Source organism: Gracilinanus agilis, chromosome 3, assembly GCF_016433145.1.
Source record: "Gracilinanus agilis isolate LMUSP501 chromosome 3, AgileGrace, whole genome shotgun sequence".
NCBI lineage: Eukaryota > Metazoa > Chordata > Mammalia > Didelphimorphia > Didelphidae > Gracilinanus > Gracilinanus agilis.
Window position 1 is genome coordinate 86042565 of NC_058132.1, and position 23385 is coordinate 86065949.

A 23385-nucleotide genomic window follows, 5' to 3' on the forward strand; every position below is an offset into this window, starting at 1 on the left:
CCTCATAACTCAGCCATTCATCCCTATGTTTGTTATTATTCTCCTCAGGGGGGAGGACTATGTTATTGTTGTGAACTCTGATTTGAATTTGAACCTAATTTAGAACAAGAGACTACGTCCCAGAATCCAGAAAGTGAACTGTTTGGAGAAGGTGCCATGAAGATACCTGCAGAGACTACACACTGCACCAGAAGATCCATTTGTTTTGAATGTATACTTTTATGTCAGAGGGGATTGCCCCAAATTGGTTTTTTGTCATCCCAACAATCATTGGTGTTGTTCTCTTTTCCTTTTATCCACAAATTTTTGCAATTTTTAAGTTGATTATGTTTCCATGATCCATTGGGGAGACTGGTCTCCCAAAGGATCACAGGGGAGCATGTATAAATGGAGATTTTGTACTTTGAACTACATACCCCAGAATTCCTTTCTGTATTACCCAGAATGCTTTTCCCTTTGTCCACGTTTGTGTCTTCACATAATTGTTTAAAAGTTCTGAAACTCTCCCTCTCTTCTCTCTTTTTTCCCCGCATGAAGGTTGAGAAAGGTAGCTTTTTACTCTTGCTTTTTACTTTAGTTATTATCAATAAACTTTATAAAATATAATATTTAAATATTGGATATTAATTTTAATCTTTATAGAAGTATATCATGTAAGCTGCTAACTGAAAATGAAAAGAGGGAGGAATAGAAGAAAATTTTCTTTTTTTGCTTCTTTTCTCTCTTCCTAAAACCCCAAGTCCAAGTCCTGCCCATTATAAGACATATCGAAGTTTCTCTCCAGAAAGTTGTCCATCTGTCTGCCCAGCAGGCTGCCTGCCTGTTTGATCACCCATTAAACCACTTGTAGTTCTATTTCCTTAGTTGTGATGATGCTTTGAAGAAACCTAGAGAATAGGAAACAGCAGCAATGGGGGAAGGAGCAACTGGCTATACCTGAGTAAGGTCAGGTTTCCCCATCTGTAAAATGGGAATAATAATAATAGCATCTACCTCCCTGGGTTGTTATAAAGCTAAAATGAGATATTTGTAAAGCACTTTGCAAATCTTAAAACACTATATAAATACTAGCTATTATAATAATTATTATTATCTTTAGCCTTTGGAGACAGGGGATGAATGGTTTTGAGTGATCTATATGGGGTAAGAAAGCCTACCAGCTGGAGAACAGCTGCAGAGAGGCGGAGACAACGTCGCAACACCTGCAAAGCTCCTCTATTCTTCTTGGCCAAGGCCCGCTGCAGCTCAGGAAGTGTGTAGCATAGATTCTCCTCCTGGGGTAGCCATGAAACAGACTGTAGCTGCTGTAGGAACCTGAGAGGAAGGGCCGACAGAATGTTAGGCGCACAGGTTCTTAGAGTTAGACACATAAGGGACAGTGGCTATTTATAGCCTTCCTACTTCCTGACTTTTGAATATCCTTAGGAAATTTTACCAGTAGAATTTCTCTACCCCTTCCTCTGTCTGATTATCTCTTAGGTATTTAGCAACCTCTGAGGAATCAGAGCCATATCTTACAAAATGTCCCTTCTCTTTCTTGATCTGGGTAACTGAAACATCTTCTAAGTAATCTGATTTATACCATTTGTAGGTTGCTTTTTTTGTTTGTTTTCTTCTAAGATGAGAGTCCTAAAATAACTTTCAAGATTCAAAGGTAGTCTGGTTCTAGAGCCAAGTTTTTGGCAAGTACACATCTGTGTTCCACTTCTCCATCCCCTTCCCAATTCTAATTTTTAATTGTAAAACCTATAGATGAAGGAAGAGTTTTTGACCAAATAAGAGATAGAGAAGATGATAGGGAGGATAAAGATCATTATATAAAATTTTAAGGTTTTTGCACAAACAAAATTGATGCAACCAGAATTAGAAGGAAAATAGGAAACTTTGGGGAAGGAGATGTTTTACAGCAAATTTCTCTGATATAGATCTCATTTCTCAAATATAAAGAGAACTGAGCAAAATTTATAAAAATATAAGAAATTCCCCAATTGATAAGTGGTCAAAGGATATGACTAGGCAGTTTTCAGAAGAAGAAATCAGTTATCAATTATCACATAAAAATGCTCTAAATCACTCTTAATTAGAATTTTCCTCTCTCAGACATAGTGTCCTTCTTTTCATCTCATTATGAAATTGAAGGAATTGAAGTGATCAGGACAACAAGTGATTAATTGTAAGAATTAGTAGTGAAGTACACTAACTCCATCTTGTGACATACTCCTGAAGCTACCTTAGTCCCTTTTTATTCACAATTATTGAGAAAAGTGTATTCAGTTGTAGGAATTGGGAGAGAACCTTATTGCATTGTTTGAACCTAGCCCTGTGTGGCTGGGAAACTCAATCACCTGTATCTGCTATTTAGAGACCCTTAACTAAAGACCAAAAACTCAGTCAAATCCTAATATTGATATAAGGAATTTTCTCATAATTGTATATCTCAAACGACCCATATGTCTTACCTGAAATCTGGCACTATACTAATGTCAGTATTGTTTCAATGTTCCTTTGCTTGTTTACAGATACCTGGGAAGAGTTGGAAGCCTCTTTTCCTGAATTCAGAGAATTGTACCTTTCATTCCCTACCTCCACCCCCAACTTGGAAAGTCTCTAAATTTTCATCTAATTAGAAATCAGATTATATAATATTTCATTATTTCCTTTTAATTAATTGGTCTTATCTGATGAATAGTTTTTAATATATAAAAACCTGTCTTCTGCTATAATCAGCCCTAAACTGAGGAAAGGACTTGGCCCAATTTGTTAAGCAACTGGCATACATTGTTTAATAAATTGATTCTTGGAAGATCAAACCTAGCTTCCTTAGTTATTTCATCTTTTCTGTTATATCATATCTTCCTTGAACTGTAATAATCACACCTACATGAAGTTTTCAAGATGTAGGTGAACTTATATTCAGATAAGAGATAGTTCCTATTTATTCTCCTTCCTTCCTGCCTTCCTTTCTTCCTTCAATCCTTCCTTTCTTCCTTCCCTCCCTAAACTTTTATTGGCCTTAGCAGAATATTGGAGACTATATCTTCAGCAAAAAGTCTTAAGAGCTTGAGGAAAAGAGCTTAGCAGAGATCAAGAAGTAAGGGATGGAGAACAGGGGCTGAGGAAAAGAGGTGTCAGTACCTATATAGTTAAAAAAAAAAACGGGGGCAGCTGGGTAGCTCAGTGGAGTGAGAGTCAGGCCTAGAGACAGGAGGTCCTAGGTTCAAACCCGGCCTCAGCCACTTCCCAGCTGTGTGACCCTGGGCAAGTCACTTGACCCCCATTGCCCACCCTTACCACTCTTCCACCTATGAGACAATACACCGAAGTACAAGGGTTTAAAAAAAAAACTATACCAAAAAAAAAAAAAAACCTTATCTAGACTAGAATGAGGCACTACCATCTCTAGCCTTGATTAGTCATAAAGGTATAGGAAATTCCCTGAAGGCAATAACCATAGTCTCCCCCCCATAGCTGAACATATAGTGTCCACTATAGATATAACCTTATTGGTTAGTTTGTAAATAAACCCCCTTCTCCCATTTTAGCTCCAGAGAGACAATCTAAGAGTGTTGAAACCTGTCCCAACTCCTTCCCCTGAAAACCTGAAGGCTGAGACCAGGCTTTTACTCTTAACAGTTGCTTATGAGAGGCAAATCCTACTAGATTGGGCCAAGTCCTTCTTCTCTACACTAGTCTCCATAAAGGAAAATGGAAGGGGATTGAAAGAAGAAACCAGAGACTGTAGCATCCCAGCCAAGGGGAGGAAAAGATAAGAAGGAATTAGAAAGTTATGAAGAGAGATGGGTTGTGGCAAGAGAAAAAAGGCAACAGGAATCTAGGAAATTCTGAAAAATAGGATTTGGGGAATCAAGGAGCAAGAAAGGAGGAAAAAAATCCCCACTTTGTATATATTCTTCTGAAAGATCTTATGATCAAGAAGTTATTGGCTTGTTTGTTTATTTCTCCATTTCAAGTACTTGTGGTACATGGGAATGGATGATATGTATTGAGTAAGTCATGACCTAGAGAAGAACTGAATCAGTTGGGAAGAAAAGATAAGAGCTTAAGCACTTTACAATTATTGTCTCATCTGATCCTCACAATGGCCCTGGGAGTTAGATGCTAATATCTCCATTTTACAGATGAGAGAACTGAAGCAGACAGGTTCAGTGGGTTGCCTAAATTCACATAGCTAGTGTCTGAGGTCACATTTGAACTCACTTTCTTTGCAAAATGAGGGAATTGGGCTAGCTAGCCTCCAAGGGCTCTTCCAGCTTGAAATTTGTGCTCCTCTGTCTGGGGTAAGGCTCATATGTGGCATAAGGGTTGCAATTTGGGCACTCGATCTCTAAAAGATTCACCATCACTGGTATAGAAAGAACCGATATATCACACCCTATACCAAGATAAGATCAAAATGGGTATATGATTTAGACATAAAGGGTGATATCATAAGCAGCATAGAATAGGTTACCTATCAGATCTATGGATAAAAGAAGAATTTACAACCAAATAAGAAATAGATGACAATATATGTTATAAAAAGGATAATTTTGGCTATATTAAATTGAAAAGGCTTTGTATAAAAACCGCACCAATGCAAAAATTCTTTGGACGAAACCCCCCCCCCCAAGATTAGAATGGAAACAACAAATTGGGGGGAAGGGGAAATCTTAATTTTAAATAATGGTAAATAAGGTTTAAATAAAGATAAAGGCTTCATTTCTCAAATATGTTGAGTACTGAGTTAAATTTATAAAGATACAAGTCATTCCCCAATTGAAAGGGAATATAAATAGGCAATTTTCAGTGAAGAAATCCAAGTTATCTAGTCATATGACAAAATGCTATATATCATTATTGATTAAAGAAATGCAAATTAAAACTACTGTAAAGTACCACCCCACACCTATCAGACTGGCTAATATGACAATAAAAGATAATGATAAATGGAGGAGATGTGACAAAATCGGAACACTAATGCACCGTGTGGTAGAGTTGTGAACTGATTCAACCATTCTGGAGGGCAATATGAAACTAGCCCAAAGGACTATAAAACCATGCATACTCTTTGATCCAGTAATACCACTACTAGATCTATACACTAAAGAGATTTTTTTTTAAAGGGAAGTATGTAATTAGAATTTGCTCCCCAGCCACTTGCTCTCCCAGCAACCCATTTATGTATCTACTTTCCATGAACTAAAGTAGGGAAGATAGTTTTGTGTAGCTCCGCTCTCTCTCTCTCTCTCTTCTCCTGGGAATGCAGCTATGGTGGTTGGGTGAGTGCCAGGCAGGAGAATTTTACTTACATGGCTTTACTCAGGCTTTTACTTTTGTTCTTGTATTTCTTCTACTTCAAGTGATTATTAATAAATCTTAAAAAATATAATACTTGGAGTTGTTGGATTTTAATTTAAATTTAAGAGGAGGGAAAGGACCTATTTGTACAAAAAGGTTTATAGTAGCATTTTTTGTAGCAGAAAATTGGAAATTGAAGGGTTGTTCATTAGTTGGGGAATGATTGAACAAACTGTGATATATGGCTGTGATGAAATACTATTGAGTTATGAGAAATAGTGAGTAGAACGATTTCAGAAAAACCTAAGACTTACATGAACTGATGCAAAGTGAAGTGAGCAGAACCAGGAGAACATTATACACAGTGACAGCAATAATGTATGATGATCAACTGTGAAAGCCTTAGCTATTCTTAGCAATACAATCATCCAAGACAATTCTGAAGACACATGATAAAAAATGCTATCTACCTCCAGAGCAAGAACTGATGGCAGCCTGAGTATAGATTGAAACATATTATTGTTCACTTTATTTTATTTGTATTTTTATTTTAGGGTTTGGTTTTATATGAGTATTCTCTCACAAGACCAATATGAAAGCATGATCATATATATGTATAACCCAGACCAAATAGTTTTCCATCTCAGGGAAATGCAGAGGGAAGGGAAGAAGGGAGATTACTTGGATCTCATAATTTCTGAAAACATACATTAAAAATTACTACATGTATTTGGGGAAAAATAAAATATTAAATAATAATTTTTTAAAATGTACTAGCCAATGCTGAAGGACCTAGTGGTGATAACGGATCTTGACAGGTTGAACCAAGAGTGGTCATAAAGCAAGTAGTGGCAAACCTATAGCACAGGTATCAAAGATGGCACACAGAGAGCTCTCTGTGGGCACATGCCCTGCCCCAAGTTCATTACTAAAAAGGCAGAGGGAGTCGGGCAGAGCTGCTCCCCTCCTCCTTTCCACCATGCCTGACATTTTTTCACATCACCCGCTCCTCTGTCCAGCAGCCCAATGGGAGTGTTTCCTCTCTCCCCTGTCTGAGGTAAGGGGGGCACCCCAAAAGGGTGAGGTGAGGGAGGTTAAGGGGTAGTACATGGCACTCAATCTGAGGGGCGGGACCCAGCACTCCATCTCTAAAAGGTTCACCATCACTGCCAAAGAGGTAGAAAAATCCTAAAAAGAAGATAGACTTCTTCAAAATGCAAAGAAGGGAAGGATTAAAGTGAGAAGGTAATGGGATAAGGAATCTAACAGCGAGATAAGTCTGTGAATCAGGACATAGCTAGATTCATCTTCCTTTGCTCCTCACACATTACTCAGAACATTACCTGTGTCTAAGGTCTGCTTACAACCAGAAGAAAAACTGGTCTGTTTCCTCAAGTGGTAGCAAATTGTCAGAGAAAGAAGAGTGTCACATTTTGTCACTTGTATAGTGGGGATGGAAGGCTGAGGGGAAGGAGATAGAAAGAGAACAGGGGTCAAAATGTCACCTGTTAATGTGAAGCAGACAAACCCCAAAATGGGGTATAGCAAGGAACAAGTAGTTCTCCAGGAAAGTCCGGCGTTTCTCCAGCACCTGCAACTTAACATTCTTCCTCCAGCTGTAGACCAAAGGTCAGTCAAATTTCTCTTCAAACCTCCTCCCCACCCTTCCACCTTCTTTGACTCTTACTCTCACCCCAGAACTCACCCATCTCCACTGAAGTTACCCTTAACCTGCAGCAATACTCACATCTCATCTCCCCATAAGCTGTTCCCTCACCTATGTTATCCATTCCTTCTGCCACCTCCTCCCAGCTCTGCTTCACCCATCCTTCCCCCAATCAATCACTTAATTCTTACCAAATCAAGGCCCTCCTCACGAGAAAATGCTTGAAGAAGGGGATTTCTTGTAGATGTTGCCAGATCATGGCATGCCGGTGCCAAATACCCAATGTTATTATCTCACTGCCTTCCACAGGATGCACGTGCAGGACTCCAAAAGGAGAAAAAATGTAGTGCTCTGGGTTTGCCTGGGACTGTGGCACCACTGTCAGGCTATATGGCCTAGGAAGAGAGTATTCTAGCCACTAAACACACAAACATAGCTCTAACCCCAACAATTAAGTTGTATTGCCTAGGAAATGAGGATGATGGAGGAGGAGGAAGTGAGAGGGTAAAAGTATAGAAGAAATTGGTAGTGAGAGGAGAAGAGTAAGAGAAGTAAGGGAAATATATTATAATCTTCAAACAGAATAGAAAAAACAATTAAAATCAAAATACAGTCCAAGATAGATAAGATCATAGTAACATTCATTTTAATTGAATCTTCATCTCCAGGCCTACACAAATAACATAAATATCTGATCCTGGAAGCATATGAGTAACTGCTAAGAAAATATGAAAAAAGAAAAGTGCCAAAAAAAACTGAATAAAGTCAAAGGTTCTCCCTTGACTGGAAACTTCAAACTATTGCTGTCTGGTAAATTCTATTTTTTCCAAACTCTTATCTTCTGTCTTAGGATTAATAATAAATATCAGTTCTAAGACAGAAGAGTGGTAAAAGTTAGTTAATTAGGATTAAATGACTTGCCCAGGAAAATGTCTGAAGCCAAATTTGAACCCAAGACCTCCCACATCTAGATTTGGTTCTCTATCCACTTAACTACTTAGCTAACCCTATCTGGAAAATTCTTATTAATTAGTGGGTCTGGGTGTATTTAGAATTATTAATCACAATAAAGTGGCATAGATTCACTTAAGACAACTAATAGTTACTTAACTTGTAGACCAATAAGGGAAATGATAGTATAACTGAATTTTAGCAAGACACTTAACAAGGTCTCTCATGATATTCTTGTTAGCAAGTGGTAATGAGGAAGATGGGAAGACAGATTTGTAGCTAGTTGTACAACCACATACAAAGAGTGGTGATGGATGTCACCATGGAAGGAGGTCTCTAGTAGCATGGCACATGTCCTTGGTCCTATTCTATTCATAACATGTTTATCAATTATTTTAATACTTAGAATACATATCTGAGAATGTTGCATTGATGGGAACAATAGGTAATGCAGTTGGAAGACAGAATCAAAATTGGAGTAGATTCCTAGAACCCAGAGTGATTAACTATACCTGGTCAATTAGAATTTAATGGGGGTAAGACAATAAGGGAAGAGACAAAATAATTATTATGTTATCTGTTATGGACAATGCACTGTGCTAAATATTTTACAAATATTATCTTAATTTTCTTCATATCAATGCTGGGAGGTAGATATTACTGTTATCATCATCTTATAGTTGAGGAAATTAAGGCAAACAGAGGTTAAAGGGCTTGCTTAGGATCACATACTAGAAGGTGTCTGAAGTCATATCAGGGTTCCTGATTCCAGGTTCAACTCTCTATTGTACCACCTAGCTACCCCAATGGGATTTTATATATAAAGCTCTGCACTTAACTTTATTTATTTTAAACCCTTTCCTTCCATCTTAGAATCAATACTGTGTATTGGTTCTAAGGCAGAAGAGTGGTAAGGGATAGGCAATGGGAGTTAAGTGACTTGCCCAGGGTCACACAGCTAGAAGTATCTGAGACCAGATTTGAACCTAGGAACCTCTGGCCTCTAGGTCTGGCTCTCAATCCATTGGGCTACCAGGTGCCTTCTGCACTTAACTTTAAAAAAAATAAAGGGCTCCATTCATAACCAACGTAAGAGGTATGGCTACAAGTTCTGGGGTTTTATTAAACTAAGAACTTCAATGAGTCAACAAGATGATGTGACAAGCAAAAAATTTAAAGCTGAATTGATATCCAGAACCAAGCAAGAGAGGTTATAGTTCTACTTGATTTCAAATTGGTTGGGACAAATTTGAGTATTAAAATTAGCTCTAAATGTTGTATTTTAGGAAGGACATTGACAAAGTGAGAGGAAGATGGTGATATGCTACTCTTCTAGGTCTTATCTTGGAGAGATATCTCTAAGAGTCTTTTGTGGCACAGATTGAAGGCTTCCTGGCTGACAAATGAGGAAAGGCCAGAAAAGCATTGGAAAGTATATATAAAAAGCAAAAGTTAATCTGGAAATATGGTGTGATGAATGGAAGAGCCACAAGACAGAATCAGACCCAAGAAATGGACAGTAACAGGTAGGAAATGTTTAGTTCAATACATGAAAAGATAGAATTACAGCCATCTAAAAATGGAAGAAGTTGCCTTGGGAGCTAAGTTAATGAAATTGTTTAAACAAGCAGGATAAATAGAGAGGACTCTTTCCCTAGAAGTGGATTGGATTAAATGACCTATAGCATAATTATTAATTTTGGGATTTCAGGACAGAAAAAAGGGATCAGATAAGGACAGGATGAGGGATTTGTAGGGAAAAGACAAAGAAGGGTCCTGGAGGATATGGGCCTATACCAGGAGTGCCTGGGAGCTAGATCCTTACCTGAAATGCCTAGTAGAAGCCAAATTGAGGTAGATGAAGTGGGTCTGAGATAGATGTTTGCTCCTCCAAAGAAGAGAAATAATCTGGTTCTTTAGCATTGTTTTCTGAGTTGAGTAGGAAGAGCTTGACCCCCTTGTTTCAGCAGAAGCTAATGACAATAGCTGAGATCTGTTTCTGTACAATATAATGTGGAAAACATTACTCTGGGAAAAAGAAAGAAAAGGAAGGGCAACAGAAGGGCAGTGAAGAAAAGGTAATAGGATCCCTGTGTCTAGAATCACTAAGGAAAAGAAAACAGTCCAGGCCCAGGGCATGCTGACTGTGTTCCAGTAGGGCCAAAAAGAGGCTATATGCTCATCCATGACTTATAGATCAATGAGGAGGGGGAGCTAGTAGAGCAAGACTTCAGAGAGATTTGATATAAGGGGAATCTGGGTACACATACACAAATATTAGCATTCACATATGACATAAAAACACATACTTCACATATGGTTAGGCACACAAGCACATGCTGATGTCTCTACCCCACCACAAATGTGTAGAATGATAGAATCTTAGAACTGAAAGGGACTTCAGAGGTCCAACTACTATCTAAGATGTGAATCCTCCTTTATATAACATTCTTGACTTCACTCAGACTTCATTTACATTTCTCAAGATGATAGAGAATTCACAGTCCCTTTGAAATAACCTATTCTACATTTGGTCAGTTGAAATAGTTAAGAAATTTTCTCTTAGGTGAGTCTAAATCTATCTTCTTCTAAGTTTTGCCCATAAATGGCACATGATTTACTCTGTATGTATCTCTTTGCTTTAAATGTTTCTTGTAGGCAGCATATTGTTGGGTTCTGGTTTTTTATCCATTCTGCTATACTCTTGTTTTATGAATGAGTTTATTCAATTTTCATTCAGTTATGTTTCTCTCCATTTTATTTCCCACCCTGTTTATCCTTCTCTCTCCCCTCAGTCTTTCACTGTTCACAAATGGTTTGCTTCTGATCACTACCTCCCCTAATTCACTCTCCCTTTTGTCCATTCCCTTGCCCCATTCTTTCTGGTTCCCCTTTCCCTCCCATTTCCCTATTAAATAAGATAGTTTTCTATAGCTGACTGAGAGTGGATTTATTCCTGCTTTGAGCTAATTCTGATGAGAGTAAGATTCAGGTCTTGCCTGCCACTGTATTGTGTATCTCCCAATACACTCTCCCACTGTATTGACTCTTATGCACATCTTCAAGTGAGATAATTTATCTCCTTCTATCTCTTCTTTTCTCAGAGGGTTCCTCTTTCTTGATGCTTAATTTTTTTGTTGGTGCATATCATCTCATCCTATTCAACCCTTCCTTCCATGTATACTCCTCATTGCCCTAATAGGTATAAAGTTCTTAAGTAGGTTACATATCTTTAGTATCAAAGATTCATACATATCCTAATTATCACCTTCCCAGAGGGAAGTTCAATAGTACAGTGGATAGAGCATCAGGCCTGGACTTAGGAGGACCTGGGTTCGAAACCAGCCTAAGAAACTTCCTAGCTATGTGACCTTAGACAAGTCATTCAATCCCTGGTCACCTAGGCCCTTGCCCTTCTGTCTTAAGAGTTGTTACTAAGATAGAAAGGCCTTATTAAAAAATCACCTTTTCAGGCAGTTTAACCTTATTGAATACCTTTTCACTTTTTACATTTCTCTTGAATATCAAATTTGATCCTAGTATTTTCTTTTCACCTCTGATCTGTTTGTCAGGAATACATTGAAGTCCTTTATTTCATTAAATACCATTTTTCCCCCCTGGAGTGCTCAGTTTTACTAGGTATATGATTCCTGGTTGTAATAATAGATCCTTTGCCTTTTAGAATATCATATTTGCCATTTGGAATTTCATCAAAAAACTCTCCAGTTTGTTAATGTAGAAGCTATGTCCTATGTAATCCTGACTATGGTTCAATAATATTTGAATTGTTTCCTTCTGGCTGCTTGCGGTACTTTTCCTTGATCTGAGAGTTCTGGAATTTTGCTATAATAGTTCTGGGAGTTTTTTATCTGGGATCTCTTTTAGGAGTTGATTGGTAGATTTTTTCAATTTCTATTTTCCCCTCCTCTTTGAGGCTATCAGGGCCTTTTCCCCTGATGATTTAATATGGTGTCTAGGCTTTTTTTTTTTTTTTTTTTTTTTTGATGATGGCTTCAAGTATTCATTTGATTCTTAAATTATCTCTCCTGGATCTGCTTTCTAGGTCAGTTGTTTTTCCAGTGCAATATTTTGGATTTCCTTCTACTTTTTCTTTGTTTTGTCTTGTTTCCTGATGTCTTATGGAATATCAGCTTCCATTTGCCCAATTCTAATTTTTAGAGAGTTATTTTTCTCCTTGAGCTTTTGTGTTTCCTTTTCTATTTGGCCAATTCTACTCTTTAGGAAGATTTTGTTTTTTTGTTTTTTGTTGTTTGGTTGTTTTTTTTTTTTTTTGTATTCATTTCCATTTGGCCCATTCTAATCTACATTGAATTTTTTTCCCAAGCTGCTATCGATTCTCTTTTTATTTGATTTTTAAACTTCCTTTCAAATCCTACCAAGTGTTCTTTTGGGAACTGACACACTTTCACATTTGCTTTTGAGGTTTCACATTTCTTGGCACTGTTGTCCTCCCCTGAGTTTGGATTTAGACCTTTAGCTGTCACTAAAGCAACTCTCTTAAGGTCAGCTTTTTTGTCTTTTGCTCATTATTCCAGGGTTTTTTTTCATTACCTACTCTATATATTGAAGTTCTGCTTTGCTCTTCAGGTATTGTGTACTGTGATATAGTATACAGGGAGCCCTGTTTAAAGCTTATAGTGTTGTCTGCTCTGGTTCTTGGGGTAGGTCTGGCTGCCTTTGGATCCTACAATACACACCTTGGATGATGGTGGGGTAGAGGACCTGTCTGGCTTGCTGTGGGGAGGTTTGTGGCTGTTTTGTCCTACTAGATTCTATCCCCTGTGCTGCCAGTTCTCCCAGGGTGCATACTCCCAGGGCTAGTTCCCACAAAGTCACACACACTAGGCTACTCTCCCTTTGATCCCAATGAGATGTGCGCCTCCTGCTTTCCTTAGTTTTGAAGTGTTTTTTTTCTTTTGTGTGTATTCATTACTCTGTCCATCTTAGCTCTCAGAAGCAGAAGTCCATAGTGCATGATTTAGATATAAAGGGGCAATATCATAAGTTAATTATTGGGATTATGGACAATTTTTAATTGTAAAACCTATAGATGAAGGAAGAGTTTTTGACCAAATAAGAGATAGAGAAGATGATAGGGAGGATAAAGATCATTATATAAAATTTTAAAGTTTTTGCACAAACAAAATTGATGCAACCAGAATTAGAAGGAAAATAGGAAACTTTGGAGAAGGAGATGTTTTACAGCAAATTTCTCTGATATAGATCTCATTTCTAAAATATAAAGAGAACTGAGCAAAATTTATAAAAATATAAGAAATTCCCCAATTGATAAGTGGTCAAAGGATATGACTAGGCAGTTTTCAGAAGAAGAAATCAGTTATCAATTATCACATAAAAATGCTCTAAATCACTCTTAGAGAAATTCAAATTAAAACAATTTTGTGGCACCACCTCACATCCAGTAGATTGGCTAACATGACAGATAAGTAAAATGATAAATGCTAGAGAGGATATGGAAAAATAGCCACACTACCGCAGTATTGGTAGAATGGTCTAACCATTCTGGAGAACAATTTGGAACTATGCCCAAAGGACTATAAAACCATGTATATACCCTTTGACCAAGCAATACCATTATTAGGTCTGTATCCTAAAGAAAAAACGGGAGGAGAAGGGACCTACATGTACAAAAATATTTATAGCAGCTCTTTTTGTAGTGACAAAGAATTAGAAATTGAGGGAATGCCCATTAATTGAAGAATGACTGAACAGGCCAACAGGTATATATAATTATGATGTGTAAAGGTTAAAAATGGTTTGACTAAATTTATGAGTTATAAAAGGCTGTTAGAATGGTATTATCAGTTTCAAGACAGAAAAGTGGTAAGGGTTCAGCAACTAGGGTTAAGGTTAGGAAGTTATAGGTAGCATTTATATATCACTTTAAAGTTTGCAAAGATCTTTATCTATAATATGTTATAAAATTATCTCATTTACCTTCAAACAACTCTGAGAGGTAAGTGTTATTTATTATACTTATTTTATGAATGAGAAAATTGAGGTTGAGAAAGATTAAGTCACTTGGCCAGATGTCACATAGCTACTAAGTGTCTGAGGCGATTTCTGAACTCGGGCCTTCCTGATTCCTTGATCAGTACCCTATCTACTGAACCAAATTGATTTTTATTACTGGCTTCTTTCTTAGATTTCTTCTCTTAATTTCTGAGCATCACAGCTGCTATTATTCTTCCTATACTGTTTACTCTCTATATAGGCTTGTAATTTCATGGTTATATATAAGCAATTTTCTCCCTACACCTTTCTCTTCAGTTTAAAGTCATCTTCATTAGTTCTGTAAGCTATTGGGCAAATATGTGCCCACTGATCTTTGTGAGGTAAAATTCCATTCCTGTATAGGAGTCTGTCATTCCTATGGTTTAAGCTATTTAAGCTAACATGCCCATATCTGGGTCCAGAAATATAAATCCCATCTAACTGTCATATTAATTTTCATTTATCAAGTTTTCTTTCCTCTTCTACATTTGTCTTTAGTGGGTAGCAGTTGTAAAAACACTATCTAACTGTACCCCTATAGTCTTCAATTTCTTGCCTAGACTTTGTAGTTTAGGTTCAGTCTGACAGTATTATTTCTTCACACATGAATCACCAGAAATGGGTAGTAGCCATCTGTTTTGACAAATCTTAGCAGGACCCCTGTCAGATCTTGGAAACAAAATTAAGAAAAACAAGAAATCTCTACATCTTTATCAGGATGCTATATGGCTGTCTCAGTAATCCTCATAACAGAGACTTGCTAATTCCCATTATTCTTCTCTTCTTCCAATGATCTTTACTGGATGATCTTTCATCTGACATCTCCAGGATCTTTTTCATCATTCCTTGGAGACAAGCAATTGCTCTCTCTCAAATCACCAAGTTTCCTTCTCTCTTCGAGATTTGCATCTTAACTCTTGAGTGTTCTTCAAGGGGTCTTCTTTCCTCTTCTGTATGACATTCTTCCTGCCACCCACTCCCTAACAAAAGTCAGAGTTTCTCTCTACTTCATATTCTTTTTTAACTTCTTTTTCACATTGAAATCTATATTCTAATATTTTAAAGATCACCTCATCACTTCTAATAACCTGGAATCGGAAGCAGCATCCTTCACCTACTACTCCTTAAAGGAGACCAGCCTGTACCATGAAGACAAGACCTATGAAGTAGAATGTATCTCTTTATATTAAAGTTTTATAGGTCATCTTTTAAAGTACATTTTGTAAATTTTTGCAAAAATAACTAAGTCCATTGGTTTTATTTTTGGTTCCTGTCTTGGATTTTGTATCCTATGAATCAAAGAGTGTGTCTAATGGTTTTCTTCCTCACCTACAGTTTCTCCTTTCTTTTTCCTTTTGATTAGATCTCAAGAATTCAAACAATTATACAGTTACAATCTCTCATAAAATGCATTCCCATCTATGGTTTAGAGTCTATCATACTTATAGTTTAAGTTGTAGTCTAAAATTTAAGTTCCTTTTTCAGACACTATCTTCTTAATCAGCTATTCATTTTCTAAATCCATGCAAAGCCCCTGGTTTCAACTGGCAACAACAATTTTAAAACATTATCTATGCCCTAAGGTCTTTGATCTCTTCCCATTTCGGTCCCTTAAAATGCTTTCTTTGTTCCTTCTCATGGTATTATCTCTCACCCCACAAATCACTAGAAGTAGGTAGTGAGCATTAGATTTGGCAAGTCTTAGGAGATTTTGCATCATGTCCTAGATACCTGCTCTGGAAGACACCAGACCTCTCAAACTGTTAATTTCAGGACAACACATTAGCAAATTTGGTATCCCTTCTTAGAAGGAAGTCAAAAACCACCAATAAGGGGCAGCTGGGTAGCTCAATGGATTGAGAGTCAGGCCTAGAGACGGGAGGTCCTAGGTTCAAATCCGGCCTCAGACACTTCCCAGCTGTGTGACCCTGGGCAAGTCACTTGACTCCCATTGCCCACCCTTACCACTCTTCCACCTAGAAGCCAATACACAGAAGTTAAGATTTAAAAAAAAAAAACCACCAATACTTGGCTGATACAATAGAAAACAAAAATGATAAATGTTGGAGAGGATGTGGGAAAATTGGGACACTAGTGCACTATTGGTGGAATTATGAATTGATTTAACCATCCTGGAGAGCAATCTGGAACTATGTCCAAAAGGCTATATCTTTTCATCCAGCAATATCATTACTAGGTCTGTTTCCCAAGAAATAAAAATAAGGGAAAAGGACCTATTTGTAAAAAAATACTTATAGCAGCTATTTCTGTTGTGGCAAAGAATTGGAAAATTGAGAGAATGTCCATCAATTGGGGAATGACTAAACAAGTTGTGGAATATTATTGTAATGGATGAGCAATACTATGATGAGCAGGATGCTTTCAGAAAAATCTGGAAAGATCTATATGAACCGATGATCTCAAAGCAAAATGAGCAGTCAAGAGAATGCTGTATACAATAACAACAATATTTTATAATGATCATCTGTGAATTATTTAGCTATTATCAACAATAAAATGATCCAAGATAACTCAAGAGGACTGATGATAAAAAAAATGTTTTCCAATGCCAGAGAAAGAATTCAGTATCAATGCAGATCAAAGTATACCATTTTAACTTGATTTTCTTCAATAATTTCCTTTTTGTGATGGGTCTTCTTTTACAACATGACAAATATGGAAATATGTATCACATGATAGCACATGTATGACCTATATCAAATTGCTTATCATCTCAGGAAGGGATGGAAAGAATTTGGAATTCAAAATATGAGAATATGAATGTTAAAAATTATTCTACATATGATTAGGAGAAAAATACATTATATTTTTTTAAAATACCAATATTCTTCTTTCTCCAGTCCTTAATATATAATTACTCTCTTGATGGGAACTTGAGAACTCACTAGAATACAAATATCTACTCCTTTCTCTCTCTCTCTCTCTCACACACACACACACACACACACACACACACACACACACACACACACACACACACAAGAATTATCTGATATTTATTATTTGTCTGCAAGTATTTTCTGATTCATATTCTTCTATTCTCCAAGTTCTTGATTCAGGGATCCCCTCCTGTCTCTTCAGGTCCTTGTCTTCATCATTTTTTTCTGAAATCCTTCTTCCAGAAATTACTTAATGTTTATTGAATTGAAAACCTGTAATTTTATTTTTAAAATGTAACTGCCCTTCTGGTTTATCCTGACTCACATTTGTAGGTCAGGTCCCCAGTGGGGCAACTACCCCTATGTTCAAGGTACTCTGTGGGTTCAAACTCCCAAAACTATAGCTCACAAACACCTACTTCTATGCTTACCTGTAATAGTCCAGCCCATAGGCACAGTTAGCATTTACTGATATTGAATAATAAGGATAGAAGCTACAAAATATTCATCCTATACCTAGAATGTTTCTTGCACAAATAAACACAGCATGAATGGGAAGAATGGGTACATATATAGTTTATATTGCTAATAAGGCATACATATAGGAAACATGTGATCAGGGTAACTCTAGGCACCTCACGCTTCTGGTTCTATAGAGTCCGATCTCTTCTTACGGTATCCTGGAGCTCTAGTATCTATGCTGGACAGGGTCTACTCAATTCCCAACGGCCAGGGGTATTTCTCTCTTCAATCCATAGCTAGATTTCTTCTCTAGTAGGGGTTGTTAACCCTTGTTAATCTTCAGAGCCACTTTCACTGATTTCAGAACTGGCAAGCTTGCTTTTAAAAGGCCACTAAGAGCTGAACAATGGTTGAGTATCTGCTAATACAAGTGTGAGCAAAGACCTTCACTCCTCACAAAAGATTCACAAAGTGTGAAGCATTTTTTCACATTTTGATTAAGAGCTTAACATTTCCTTGTCTCTGGCACTAGTTCCTTAATTGTATAATTTTGACAATTAGACTAAGAGGTGGAAAATCAATTGATTTCAAGTGTCCTGATCAACTCATCTACCCCCAACTAAATAAAACTTCTCTCTCCTGATGACCTAGAGAATGGAAAGGTGTTTTCTAAGCTCTGAATCTTACCTTCTAGAAGCAAGACTAGCCTTTATTTTGAGCAGAGAGAATAGTTAATTGGCTATGCCAGAAAAACAGCATCAGGCTACTAAAAATTTCTCCCTGCTTTCCATACCTGCTAGAAATGAAACCTTAATCTTCCCTGTTGATAGCTATTGTGGCCAATTTCCACAATCAACTGCTGAGGTAAATTGATTATATGCCAGCTCTATTCACCTTGACAGGCACTCCTGAGTGGGGTTTTATTTATTTATAGCAGTCTTTTCTGACTTTTCTCAAGAGGTTTGCTCAGAACTTTTAAATGACAATTAACAGATTCCTGCCAAAGACCCAAAGTAATACTTTTCTAGGGGAGTGAGGAAGAATAGGCCACATAGGGGTGATATTAAGGACCTCATAAAGCCCCACAAAAGGGGCCAGAGCTTTCTCAGGCAAAACAAACAAGTTCTAGCTAAAACAAGAACACTCAAATTCCAAACCCACTGATAGTCTTTCCTTAATTTTTTGAAGCTCTTTGGGACTTTCCTCTTTTCCTTCCTCTACTCCTGAACCTGCATCTACTACATTCAAAAAAGGAACAATAAATATCAAAAGAAGCACCTATGGTGCTGAATATTTCAGGTAGGAAAAACAGGGGGTCCATTTGCTATAAATATCTATATGGGTCTGGTAATCTTAGCCTACTGTAGGTGGGTTAATGAGAAAAAACTGTGCCAGGAGTATCTAGTAATAGTGGCCAAAAAAAATTAAGTGGGGTGGCCTTGCTTTTAAAGCCAAAAAGCAAAAATAATGACAAATTAAGTTGATTTAAGGCAGAACCATCTAGATATTGTACCAATAAGAGAGCCTGGAACCAGAGCCTTCCCTACCTTCACCCAAGGGGCTCAGAGTTTCTACAATATAGGGTAGGGACTAGAAAGGAGAAAGAAGAAAAAAGGGGGAGAATAAGGAGGAGAGTTCAAGTTTAAGGTCTTGATTCCTCTCTTCTTCCCCAGGTTATTATGTTTACTTACCTAGACCCAACACCATGATAGTGGCACTCTTCTTTACTGCTGATGTAATTCACAGGGATGTCTGTGGCCATGGCCAAAGGCAGAAGACCAAGGCCATTCATCCAGAAGGCTTCATCTTGGGCCACATCCACTCCCACAATGCCCAGAGCATATTGTAGCTCAGAGAGGGTCACAGGGTATACCCAATTTTTATCTCCATCCTGTTCTTGCCTCTGTTCTTGCTCAGCCTGAACAAAAGGGCATGATGGGCCCAAAGTTTGAAAGTTCAATGATTTAAACTTCTTCTTGGGCCTGCAACAAGTATGGGTAGTTGAGAACATCATAGAGGTATCTGGTGGAAAGACCCGTTCCAGCATCTCCAGAAAATCCAGACCAAACTGGATCTGGATCTGGGGGGCCCAATGATACATCTGCTCCAAGAAAGGTAGTAGGTCAAGGTGGTCACAAAGTAGGGTCCGGTAAGGTGACAGAGAGCCCAACACATTATATAGGTAGAACCAAGCTGCAGGACTGCCATCTTTGAGCACAGCAGCCAGAAGATCCTGAAGTTCAGCCAGAAGGCGCCCTACTGCTAGGGACTTGCCTGGTTCTAGGGGCTTCTGCAGCTGGGCATTGAGCTGTTGATAAACAGCCTGAGCCCACAGCTCTGGCTTTGATTGCCAGTCTCGGGCTACAGGCTTTACTGGGGGAAAAAAAAAGATAAAAATTTAAGAAAGGGAAGACAGAAAAAAAGGGCAAAGCAGTAAAAGAAGATGAGGAAGAAGTCTCAATGACCTCCCTGTTTTCCACTTTGTACATATTAACCCAGTAAGATATTAAGGGAATATAGCAAGTGAAGGCTTGCCTAGACTTGAGTAACTGGAAGCCACGTGGAATACCTGGGAGCCAACCTACCAACCTCTCCACAAGAACAATGTGACTTGGGAAGATTTGGAACCATGGAGAGGCAGGACAGTATCTATAGGAAAATAGGGAATGGGCAAGGGAATGAGTGCTGAGATTGGATTTCCCCATTACTTGAAATTACTTGAAATAGATAGAAGATATCAAGTCCCCCACCCCCACATGAGTTTTCAAATACTACCTCTCTCCAGCTATTCATCCTAAGAGACCAAATGAGGAACAGGTTCAATTAGGCTAAAATTATAACAGTGGTTCTTCTCAGGATCCAACCTCTCCCCCCTCTCCGTTCCCCTCTCACCTGTACTAGTCTCCTGATAAAAGGGAATAGGTGAGGATGGAGGTGTGCCATATTCCTTAAATGAAGTCCTAGAGTTGCTCATGGCCCTTGTAACGGTGCAGTCTGAGTCTATATTCAAGCAACAGCAACTTCCAGTCACAGCACCTCCTTCTTAATCACAGCCCCAAGAAACACCTCTCACACAACACACCTAAATCACATCTCCACACAACAACGCAAGTTACATACATTCACAGAATCTTCTCCAATCAAATTTACTTGCATATAGTACCCTACTATACACACCCACTGCCCCAGAAACAAAGAGAACACCTACACCTACACACACACACACACACACACACACACACACACACACACACACACAGAGTCATCCATATCCTTAGTTCAGTCATATCACCTTAGGGAGCATGAAGAAGTCTTCTGCCAATTCCAGCAATGCCCTGAGAAAGAAAGGAGAAAGCTCATTAATGTGAGGTAAGAAGGGAAATCTATTTCTAATTCTCTTCCTTTTCCAATAGGCTTAGAAAAGTTACGGTATATGGATGAGTAGGAGGGGAGGGTGGGGAGAGAGGCAAGGTCTTCAGAGAATGAGTTGCAGAGGGTCATAGAAGTAGTTAGTGATATTAGAAAGGAAAGGGAGGGGATGGGAATGGGGAGTAAGGAAAGGAAGAGAGGCTATCAAGGAAGGACACAAGACAATTTTTTCATTTGGTCCTCTTTATTCTATTAGTCGTGAGCCATTTCTAAATTTCATTTAAAAGATTTATTTAGGAGGGGAAGCTAGTAGTTGGCCCAGTAGATAGAGAGCCAGGCCTGGTGTCAGGATGACCTGGACTTAAATCTGGCCTCAGATACTTCCTAGCTATATGACCCTGGGGCAAGTCACTTAACACCAAATGGCTAGCCCCTACTGCTCTTCTGTCTGGGAACTAATACTTAGTATTGATTCTAAAACAAAAGAGAAAGAGAAAGAGATTTGCTTGGGAGTGGGAACATAAAGAGTCAGAGTGTGAGCAAAGAGCTTGACTCCTCCTCGATATAGTGCTAGGATCACCCAGGACTAAATCAGGTCCACTTGAGATCATAGCTGGAGCCCTTTAATTAAGAAAGGATACCCCTGGGCCAGTGGACTCTTACATGAACCTATAGCAGATGAAGTGGGCATTCTAGTGCTGTATTTGTAATCAGGAAAACCTATGTCCCAATCCCACCTCTGGCACAGGCTAGCTAGGTGACCGTGGTCCAAGCACTTAACCTCTTGGCCTTTTTCCCCATAAGTAAAATGAGGATAATAATAGTACCTATTTCACAGCATTATTGTATGGACTGTATGAGATAACTTCTATAAAATTGTTTTGCAAATCTTTAAGTGCTTGATAAATGTCAGATGTTATTATCAACATTATTATTGTTGCTATTAGCTGTATAACCGTGGGTAGTTGTAAGTGTTAAAATTAGTGGTTTGGCTAAATATATGAAAATTATAAATCTTTTATTTACAAAAGAGATGGAAAGAGTGAAAGCAAAGGAATACAAAAGGGTAGAGAAGATATTATCCTATCTAACTAAATATTGTTCCAGCTCAGCCAGGACTTGTTAAACCTTCAACCAGAATTAAACTCTCTCCAGAAGACAGGAAGGAAAAGCCAACTATCCACTCACCCAATTTCCCTCCAAGAGGCAGGTCAAGACAATGACTTGAGCTCAAGGTGACTCCTGAGGCCGTCTTTTTTCTCTGAGCCAACCTTCTTGAAGCTGACCTCTTTCTTGGAGTGACTCTCTTCTTGTAATCCACAGCCTAGCCTCAGAAATTCAGGGCCTTTTATAGTGGCTTCTTGTCTCCTCCCCTCTTCACAGGGTCAATCACAGTTTCCAAATAGTCTAGCACTGCCCAGAGAGCAGTGTTTGTGGGAACTAGTTCATACCTTCTGGAGGGGTGAATACTCATTGAAAGGGTTCAGTTTCTGAGGGTGTGAATTCTTAAAAGAATTCACAAGTCTCTGACTGTTTGAGTTAGAAAAAAGGTGACTGGCCTCATACCTAGCACTAAGTAGGGTGTGAATTCACTAAATGGTTCGCTAGCTCCTCCACCTAGTTCAAGCTTAGTAAATTAGTAAGTTAGTGTTAATTAAAGTATTAGCTCCAACAAGGCAAAGACAATAAGGGATTCCCTTTTACAAGTGTGAACTCAAAGAGAACAAAGAATTCCCTTTCATAGCTGTCAATAAATCTCTGTGTCTCGGGCAACTCCCTAATATTTGCCTAAATCAGAGATTTTTCCATGCTGATGATATCATAGATCCTTCCCACTGAGCTCTTACTTCCTTTCCTAGATTATAAAATACCTAAGAGCTAGGATTATATATTACACATTCATTCGACAAAAGTTGCTTAAGCTCCTACTATGTGCTAGGTACCGAGGACACAAAATTTTAAATGACACAAGCCTCTCAAGAAGCTCATAATGGGGAAAACTTGGAGAATGTAAGAAATTAACACAAATAGCTATTATATAAATTAGGATATAAGAACATAGGAAAGCTCAGTATCATCAAAAAAGAGTCATGCAGTAGTTAGCATACCCTGCTAGGTGTTATGAAAGCAACCATTTATCTACCTGAGAAGATTAAAAAAGAAATGTGCTCTGAGGACCACTACTCATTTATGATGATTCACAGGAAAACAAAAGAAATTTGATAATATGAAGAGTAAATCAAACTTTTTTTGTCTATCAATCAGCATTTTTAAAATTAATCAACCAAAAACTTAAACACCCTTACTTAACACTAAGTAAGGGAGTTTGCAAGCCACTTACTAAAGTGGGTGGCAACTCCAAAGGTGACTGCCAACCCCATTGGGCAGTAAGACTGCAATTGGTTCCCATAGAGGAAGGGACAGGAAGGGACGTGGAAAAAGGACTATAAAAATCCTGAACTTCCTGTCCACAGGACTTCTCCTTTGACCTTGGCTCTTGAACTTCTCCTTTGAGCTTCAACTTTGACTGCTCCTTGGACATTCAGCTTAGATCTTCTCCTAGTAACTTGGCTCTTAGACCGCTCCTGGATCTTCTCCTTTGGAGTTCATCCTGGATGAGTGAGTAGCTGGCCCTCCTTTCTTGGATTCTGGAGAGATTAATTCCGTAGAGGTCTTCCTCTCCTCGAGGAGGTTGCATTGGTG

General features: G+C 38.2%; 1 protein-coding gene across 1 annotated transcript in view; it reads right to left on the minus strand.

Moving 5' to 3' along the window:
* Positions 1 to 20287, minus strand: part of DNHD1 (dynein heavy chain domain 1) — a 190327-nt gene extending 170040 nt beyond the window's left edge. Inside the window, exons 1-6 of the mRNA XM_044668790.1 lie at positions 20206 to 20287; positions 19005 to 19686; positions 9741 to 9914; positions 7156 to 7359; positions 6804 to 6914; positions 1158 to 1314 (exon numbers count right to left, since the gene is read on the minus strand). Of these exons, the coding sequence (XP_044524725.1) occupies positions 1158 to 1314; positions 6804 to 6914; positions 7156 to 7359; positions 9741 to 9914; positions 19005 to 19686; positions 20206 to 20287 (1410 nt within the window). The remainder of the gene's footprint in view (positions 1 to 1157; positions 1315 to 6803; positions 6915 to 7155; positions 7360 to 9740; positions 9915 to 19004; positions 19687 to 20205) is intronic.
* Between the last annotated feature and the right edge of the window lie 3098 nt (positions 20288 to 23385).